Genomic DNA, 8534 nt, shown 5'->3' with positions numbered 1-8534 from the left:
ACATATTTCGGTGTGCGTGAACGTTTGCAGGGAGCATTACTTCCTCTGCCTTTCATAAATTGCTTCCTTAACCAAAACACCTAAGGGGCATTTCCAAACAGGGGAATTACGGTAGAATTATTCAGCAGGTCTTGCCAAAACTGAAAAAGAATACAGCAGGAAACAAAAAGCAGACTTACAAAGTAGGTTTTCTGGTAAACCTGAGGTAGATTTAATTCATTGTTTGGGTCGTAGGAATTAAGTACAGCTAAAATAAAGCGAATAATTCTATACTTTAACAACTGTATTGTAAACGACGTTAATTGCTGTATTCTATAATAGTTTAAGCACGGACGTTTTTCAGATTGAAGCAGATGTTATTGCGAATAATTTTCCAAGGATCTTTAATTAAAAAAGCGGGGGGGTTTTCTGTCTACTACGGACATGTTTTGTGTGTGCTAGAAATACGAGTCGCTGGGAAGGCTGTAAAAAAAGCGATAAAGGGAAATCATTACATCAACTTGATTTCGCGTGTTGGCCACACCCACTGGGTCTTAGTTTATGGGTGACGTCAGTATATACGGGCAACGCCGCGTGGAAGTTTTTATGAACGAGCAGCCCTATGTTATGACAGCAGAGGTGACGTAGCGGTGGGTGAGGAGAACTTTAATAAAAGGCCATGTGAGGGCCGATGGGACTCCAGAGACTGCGGAGCGGAGATAAACATACGAGATGATCTGGTCCATTTTTCTGCTCGTCCAAGCTGTGCTGCTTTACTTGATTCTCACACACAGGTCGAGGTAAGTCACAGTTTGACTAACTTGTATTGTCCGGTATTTTAAACTCTAATGTATGCATGGGAAAAATAGTTGACGGCGTGCTCTTATTTTGTTATATGGTTTGTGTTATTTTGACGTCAATTTATGTTTGGATTAAATGAATCTGCACATCTGAGGATTTGATCACTAATGTTAACAGTGTAGTAATAGGCTAATCACCTGTGTTAGTTTAGTGGGTTTTCCTGCTTCACTACTAAGGTCTCCTTACACATTAACTTGCATTTCACCGTTTTCTTTTCAGGCAGTTATAATGTTCATGTGATGCATCTGTGATGACATGATCATATTACAACAAATCTCTGTTATTATTATATTAGCTTTTATCTCTGCAACAATAATCTCATGACAATAGGTTAGTTATACAAAAACAGACTGCATTAAACTAAAATAAGATCAGTGTTTTTATTGTCCTGTATGTTTAATATATGTGCACCTCTAAAACTGTCGTGTCATTAAGATACACACATGAACAAAAACGTCACGTTTTATTTGTGATGCTTTCTTTAGATCCAAAACGGACCCCCCTCTGGACAAAGGATTGATCCCATGGTTAGGCCATGCACTTGAATTTGGAAAAGATGCTTCCAAGTTCTTGACCCGAATGAAGCAGAAACACGGCGACATTTTCACAGTGAGTAGAAGATTAATTTGACACAATAATACACCTCAAATGTCCATTTTTGTGAGTGATTTTAAGGCCTTTTGTCCATATTAGCACACAAGTTAAGCTTCAACATTATGTGACATGAGTGAAAGCTCTAAAAAAGCTACTACAAGAATCTTGAGTGGAGATTGCATTGACAGATTTTGTCTTGAAACTTGAGGTATATAATTTATAGTTAAAAACAGGAGAAAAACAGAACTCCTGTTTCTTCTTGTAAACTTTGGAGATCCGAGAACATGTTCATGTAACAGCATCTTACTCAACAACACAGTTAATTTTATTTGAGTAAAATTACAAATTTCAAATCAGTTTGATCGGCACTAACAAATAGTTTTTGAAGAAATTAAACTTAAATTAATTAAATTTCAGATCAAGATTAGATATCTGACATTTATAATCTATCATTGTGATTCAGGATGATAAACATATTGTGGTGTTATTTGTGTGTTGAATGCATTTTATAAAGCAGTTAAAAGCATAAATACTGTATGTGTCTCACACATTGTCACTGCTGTCCTACAGGTGCGTGTCGCTGGACGTTACGTGACAGTGCTGCTGGATCCTCACTCGTACGACACGGTCATCAACGACTCGGACTCTCTGGACTTCAGCCGCTACGCTCAGGTGCTCATGGAGAGGATCTTCAACCTGCGGCTCCCGCACCACCAGCCGGCTAAAGAAAAAGCAATGATGAAAAAGTATGTCCTTAAGACTTTGAACTTCATAATGAAAGCTTGTACTGCACGTTTTCATTTTCACTTCATGTCAACGTAGACGGGGAATTTGTTTTTGGAATCCACCAACTGAAGTCTCGAGTGTAGTTTATTTTTGCAGAGCACCGTTCCCATTTTTGGACATCTATTTTTAGAGCTTGTTTTGTTATGGCTCTGCTGTCATCCGCATTGTTTTAATAACAGTGGCGAAGTAAAGAAAACAGACACCTCTTGTATTGTGGTGAAACATTATCGCAGTGGAAAACAGAGAGGAAGAGAACGCCAGACGATCGATGCCTTGTTTTTTATTTTATAGGTCTGGGCACACTGCCTTCTTCAGGTTGCATCTGGGTCCAACCAGTGTGCAGCTTCCCTCTCCTTTCCATGCTAAAGATGTTACCATTTTACCCACATTTGCTAAATATTAACCAAAGTTATTTTACTGAAAGAAAATAGGTAGGGCAACTAAGTCAACAGGTTGCTTAGTGTGTAACCGAGTAACTGCACTGTTTCCACAACACCATCAATCAGTGCAACATAAATTACACGACTCCCTTCTACAGCAGTTAACCTTTCCCTCCGTGTCCGCAGGCACTTCCTGGGAATGAATTTGTCCACCCTGAACAGCACCATGGGCAGACACCTGGAGGCTTTGCTGAAAGCCGAGATGCCTCAGAACCAGAAAGACTGGAAAGAGGAGGAACTGTTCGACTTCTCTTACAGCTTACTCTTCAAGTAAGAGGGCCCCCTTCTCCTCCCACACACTCTTAAACATGTCAAAAGAAGCAGTCATTAGTGTCAAAGGTCCTCAGCTAAACAGTTTACACACCGGTCAGTCCTGTGGTCCTCTGTTTGTAAAAACAGGGAGAAAAATGAAGGGGGACTGTGCTTTAAGCACAAATGTTTCAGGTCAACCAGGTTGAACATTTCGACAGAGCGGATGTGAGTCTTTCTTTCATGACATGAATTATCTTTAGTAAACAAAAGAGAGGGTGTATTTTGAAAGATGCTATCCAAAGTGTGACCAGTCAGTCAGTGGAAAAATACCAGTTGAAAAGGGATCCCTCGTTTGTCATGTGCGCTATTGTATGGAAAGCTGTGTGGGCAGGTTATCTTTACATCAACACAAAAATGCCATTCACCGTTCATGAACCGGAGAGACTCCCGCATGTTCCCACACTTTGTATCTGTGTGTTTTCTTCAGGGCCGGGTACCTGACACTGTTTGGAGGAGAGCAGAACAACAACGGCACGGATTCCTCACGCGTCTATGAGGAGTACAAGAAGTTTGATGGTCTGTTAACCAAGATGGCGAGAGGCACGCTGAAGCCAGGTATAACGACACTGAAAACAAGCTGCTTTAAAACTGATCGTCTGCGGTTATCCGAAACATAATGAATGAAAACGCTCAGTTAGGATGTTCACCAGGCGTGGATGCAGATAATCAGGACACAGTTGTTCAGAAGTCATCTGCTCCACCTGGGTTGGAAAAGAAAAACAGTTTCTCATTAGAGAATGTGTTCAAGACTTTTATTGTAGATTAAATATAGATGATTGTGTTTATATTGTTTTATTTTGATATTTTCTGATCCTTCAAATTAAAACACCTTAAGTGGCCCCATGCTAGCTGTTCAACCTCTTGTTCTTTACAGAGCTAGTAGCCTACTTTATGATATGTCGTCCCATTTAGAGCACCGGTAATCTGGATTTGGTCATCTTGAATATTCCGTGTCTGGATCAAGGTCATACCATCCAATGTTGTTTTGAAAAACAAGGACACAAGTCAGAACGTGGGATCACCTTTTGCTGTCCATTATCTGATGGTTCTGATTCAGAGATGATTTTTATTTTACAGCTGGCTGCTGCATTACAAGCCATTAATCACGACGAGGTGTAACATGTGTCCTCACTGTTTACATTTGTCACTGTGTCTCTGGTATCATGGTCTGACATCACGCCCCTCTGATTTGTTTTCTGGTTGCCGTGGCGACTTTCCCTTACTCAGGTGCTTACATAGCGTCTACGAGACTTTTAGCGTTTTTGTTTTGTCAACTTTTACGCATCACACTTAATCATCGCAGTCGTCCACAGACTGTGATCTAACTTGTAGCTCACTTTGCTGTCACTGCTTCCGTGCTGCCCCGAGGCCTCTTCATTCATTGTTTATAATTCCATCTGTTACACCCACACTACACTGAAAAGTCGGCCAATTACAATATAATTGCGTAGCTCCTCCAGTCATGCCTGTCATACCTGAAGTAACACTCCTCTCCCTTCTCTTCTGTTTATCTTTTTTGGCATGTCGTTCACCCGCTCACCTCATGTGATGTTTATCTGTGTTTCAGAGGAGAAGAGGACAGCCCAGAGTGTTCGCCACAGACTGTGGGAGCTGCTGGCTCCAGCAGGTCTGACGGAGGACTCGGGGTCGAGCCCCTGGCTTCAGTCTTACAGGCGACTTCTGAAGGAGGAGGGGGCAGACGAGGAGACGCAGAGGAGGGCTGTACTGATGCAACTCTGGGCCACACAGGTGAGTCAGACGTCTGTTCAAAGCAAGAATTTCAGTTGGTGATAAAACCCAGAGATTAGGCAAACTCAATCAGATGAACTTGATACCTTTGTGTCTCTTTGAGGTTGTTTCTGTCCCACCTTTCTCCATTTCAATGAGACCATGACAGATATATAGTAGCAGCAGTGCTCTTATCTGGCACATGAGGGCGCTGTTCACCTCTGCTTTCACATCAGTTATTCTCCCTCGGACACAGAGAGGGCATTAACATAGGGGCTTCAAAATGACGTGACCATTTCCTGTGTCAAAATAAAAGACATGCTAACTTACAATATTAAAGAAAACTATTGTTACATTAACAAGACAAAAAGTAGGTTATTGGTTAAATGATTTCACATAGTCCTTTGCTTCATATCCACATTACTGCACTTGCTATTGACTCACACAGTCTGGCCTACAGGCCTGTTTGAGGGTTCATTGCATCATAGTTGCTAATCAGATATTTACTTAAGCACTAGCCTTACTCCACAGGCTGCTTACTCATCTTTTTCGCACTTGTCACCATGGTTTATTTACATTTGTTTTCAAGTCTTGAGTCATTACTTTCTCGTCGTCACATTTTTCATCAAAACTTGGATGTACTTGGGCAACAAAGGATTTGTTACACAGCTAATGCAGTGATGAGAAACACTATTGTCACAGTCAAGACAGTAAAATATTTGTTTTCAGCACTTAAATCTTTGATACGGCCGCTAAAGCTTTGGATAATGTCCGGTTCTTTTGATCCAAGCTTTAATTCCAGGATAATTGATTAACCCCCTGAAATGTCCCTGCTCACTGATATCAATGCCATAAAGCACGGTCAAAAACAGCACAAGTTGAATCTCCTCCATGCTAACAAGCTAACTGTTGTGATGCACAAATACCGGCCGTTCGTCGCGTTTTATGGCGTCATCTTTGTTGTATGGCCTTCATCTTGTTCTTACCGCCACCTACTGGACTGGCGGTGTAGTGCAGTTACTTTTATTGCTTCTCCATACGTCATTGGCCTGACTTGCGTAACCTTCCTGGTACTTTAGGCTGCTGTGGAGAAGCAGACAACAATGGGCCACAGGAACCATTTAGTTCCTCAAAGAGAAGTTCCTGGTACTTTTAGTCATAAAGCAACCTTAGTTTCACTTTGTGGTGTATTTGAAGGGAATTTAGAGGTAATTTTAGGAGTATTTTATTCAGTATTTGAAGTGAACTCCTGGCCGACAGCACTGGGGTTTTGCTTTGTTTTCTGCTGCCCTTGTTGCAGATGGCAGGGGACCTCAGGCTCTCCTTTTTAAGTAAACCATAACCGCGCTGCGCTTTGCTAGTAGTGACACTATCCAGAGCACGACTCCTCTCATCTCAGACACATGAAAGGAAGCCGTTCTTTGTATGTAGACAGCTTTAAATCTTTATTAGGCCTGTTTTAAATTGATCAAGCCTGACCGAAATACATGCTTTGCTGCAACTCTCACAGATACACATGAACAGTGTGTGTGTCATGAGATGTTTGTATTTGCTTTTACCAAATAGCCATCTGTGTGTGCTGTCTCTATGCAACGTCAGAGTGAGACTATCTTCATGTGAGTCTCTGTTTGTTTTCAGGGTAATGTTGGTCCTGCTGCATTTTGGCTGTTGGGCTACTTGTTGACAAACCCTGAAGCTCTGACAGCGGTGAGGAGGGAGATGGAGACCTCAGAGACGTCTCTGCTGGACAGACCTGTGGACACTCCTGTGTTCGGTGAGTGCTCGATGCTAGCTTGTGTAAACAGAGAGACAATTATATGTAGGAAGTTGTTCCCATGTAAGCAAGTAACAACGAAAACTGCTTTTTGTTGTTACTTACAACATTTTTTTCTGGTCCTTTTCAGACAGTGCCCTGGAAGAGACACTCAGACTCACTGCTGCCCCCTTCATCACCAGAGAGGTAGTGCAGGAGAAGACTCTCCACATGGCAGATGGCCAAGAGTACCTCCTAAGGAAAGGAGACCGGGTGTGTTTGTTTCCCTTCAGCAGCCCTCAAATGGACCCCGAGATTCACCACGAGCCACAGGTTTGTTGTTAAAGAAACATCCCTCCTGTTTCCAACCTCCCCATATCTGTACTGCCAACATGGAGTAGTAGTAGTAATTGTCTTTGGCACTAGTTGGATACAGACTTAATTGTAATTAGTGTAGTCGTTTATGTGAAGTGGTTTAACGCCTACACAAAGCTGACCCTGTGGTACACGGTGAGAGGTCAAACCCCGAGCTGTGGACTTGTGAGGGATTAGCCGAGCACGGGAACAGAAACACACCTAATAGGCGTGGGAAGGAACTGTATGATCAAGCTACTTTTTATAGGTGAATCTATCTCTTCTAACTGCTTGCATTTTATGTCTCTTATGTTGCTAAAAAAAAAATGTTGTTTCCTTTTCAGAAATACAAGTACGATCGCTTCCTGAATGCTGATGGATCAGTGAAGAGCGATTTTTATAAAGCAGGGAGGCGGCTGAAATATTACACCATGCCGTGGGGCGCAGGGACCAATGGCTGTGTGGGAAAGCACTTTGCCATCAATACCATCAGACAGTGAGTGTCCTCAAGTTCAACATTTATAATGATGTTTCAACCTTAAAACATCTGAGGAGTCTTTAATTTCAGCTCGAATGTGTCTAATTTCATGTTTTGTCTGTGTGTTTGCGCTTCAGGTTTGTTTACATGGTGTTGAGTAACTACGATTTGGAGCTGTGCGACCCAAATGCTCAGGTGCCGGAGGTAAACGCCAGTCGTTATGGATTTGGGATGCTACAACCAGAGGGGGACTTGCTTGTGAGATACAGTCCCAGGAGTAAAAACTAGGACTTTAAAACAAGCAGAGCTCATGCTTTATGTACATTTCAACTCATGCACATTGTTTATAGTGTAAATACACCCTTTGTACTTTTGTATTCTATATTTATATTATAAAGTATATAATTTTTGTGTTATTTATCAATAAATGTAAATTACATCTTGTGTAACATCTTTTGTTGTGTCCGTTTATGCTGCACCCCACGTTATTCTTCAGTACGTATAACTAAATGATACGTATAACAGGATGCTGAGGTTTGACTTACTGTTCACAAGGTGTCACTTTTAGGAGCTATAAAAAGTTTGGTGCCTTGTTCTGTGTGTTAAATAGAGAGCACGAGTGTAATGAGGGGACTGCCTGTTCTGTAAACAGAGCCGGCCACACATCTGTCACACTCACACATGCCTGCTGTTTGCAGAGCGAGGCTGAGTGGAAAGTTTAGATTTAGATGTCGTTTGGAAAGCAACCGGCTACTTACTAGCAGGAGCAGATCTGCTACAGGGCCTCCACGGTGCGGGTTGGTGAAGGGACAACAAAGAACATGCTCCTGTTTCTACACGTCAGGATTTCAGTTCACGTCTGTTGGAGCTATAATGGTTGAAAGATGCTGAAAGTTAATGTGGGTGTGTGGGGATTAGAGAACTTATCCACTGAACGTGATGATGTCATGAAGCCAAGACTGAATGAAACTGTGGCACAGACATTGGATTGAAAGTGTATTTTTCATTATTTTACAGCATTCACAGGCTACTACTGGAATATAAAGGTCATGAATATACCACCTTTCATTTTATCTACATTTGAATGTGTGGCCCTTTCTATGGGGATACCCATGTATAGTGCCCTTATTCAAAATTTCATCTATAATAATAATCACATAAATTACATCTTTGCTGTAATAGCTATGGGCCTATGGGACCTGGGTATTTGTTTTCCTGTCCTGTATCACTGCTGCACGAATCAGAGATA

The 8534-nt window shown here is 41.7% G+C and overlaps 1 protein-coding gene across 1 annotated transcript; it reads left to right on the top strand.

The window, feature by feature from the left end:
- Window positions 1-635: 635 nt before the first annotated feature.
- On the top strand, window positions 636-7734 carry LOC138605538 (prostacyclin synthase-like). Its single transcript, XM_069677869.1, has 10 exons — window positions 636-779; window positions 1326-1449; window positions 2005-2180; window positions 2787-2930; window positions 3400-3527; window positions 4540-4721; window positions 6339-6474; window positions 6605-6786; window positions 7152-7303; window positions 7423-7734. The coding sequence occupies exons 1-10, from the start codon at window positions 712-714 to the stop codon at window positions 7571-7573; spliced, it is 1443 nt and encodes a 480-aa protein (XP_069533970.1). The 5' UTR covers window positions 636-711; the 3' UTR covers window positions 7574-7734.
- The last annotated feature ends 800 nt before the right edge of the window (window positions 7735-8534 follow it).

This window comes from Semicossyphus pulcher, unplaced genomic scaffold (genome assembly GCF_022749685.1).
Source record: "Semicossyphus pulcher isolate SPU_LCO1_2020_fin unplaced genomic scaffold, fSemPul1.0.p SCAF_3, whole genome shotgun sequence".
In the NCBI taxonomy this organism is placed as follows: Eukaryota; Metazoa; Chordata; class Actinopteri; order Labriformes; family Labridae; genus Semicossyphus; species Semicossyphus pulcher.
The sequence above is the reverse complement of the archived record's forward strand: the minus strand, read 5'-3'. Positions and strand labels throughout refer to the sequence as shown.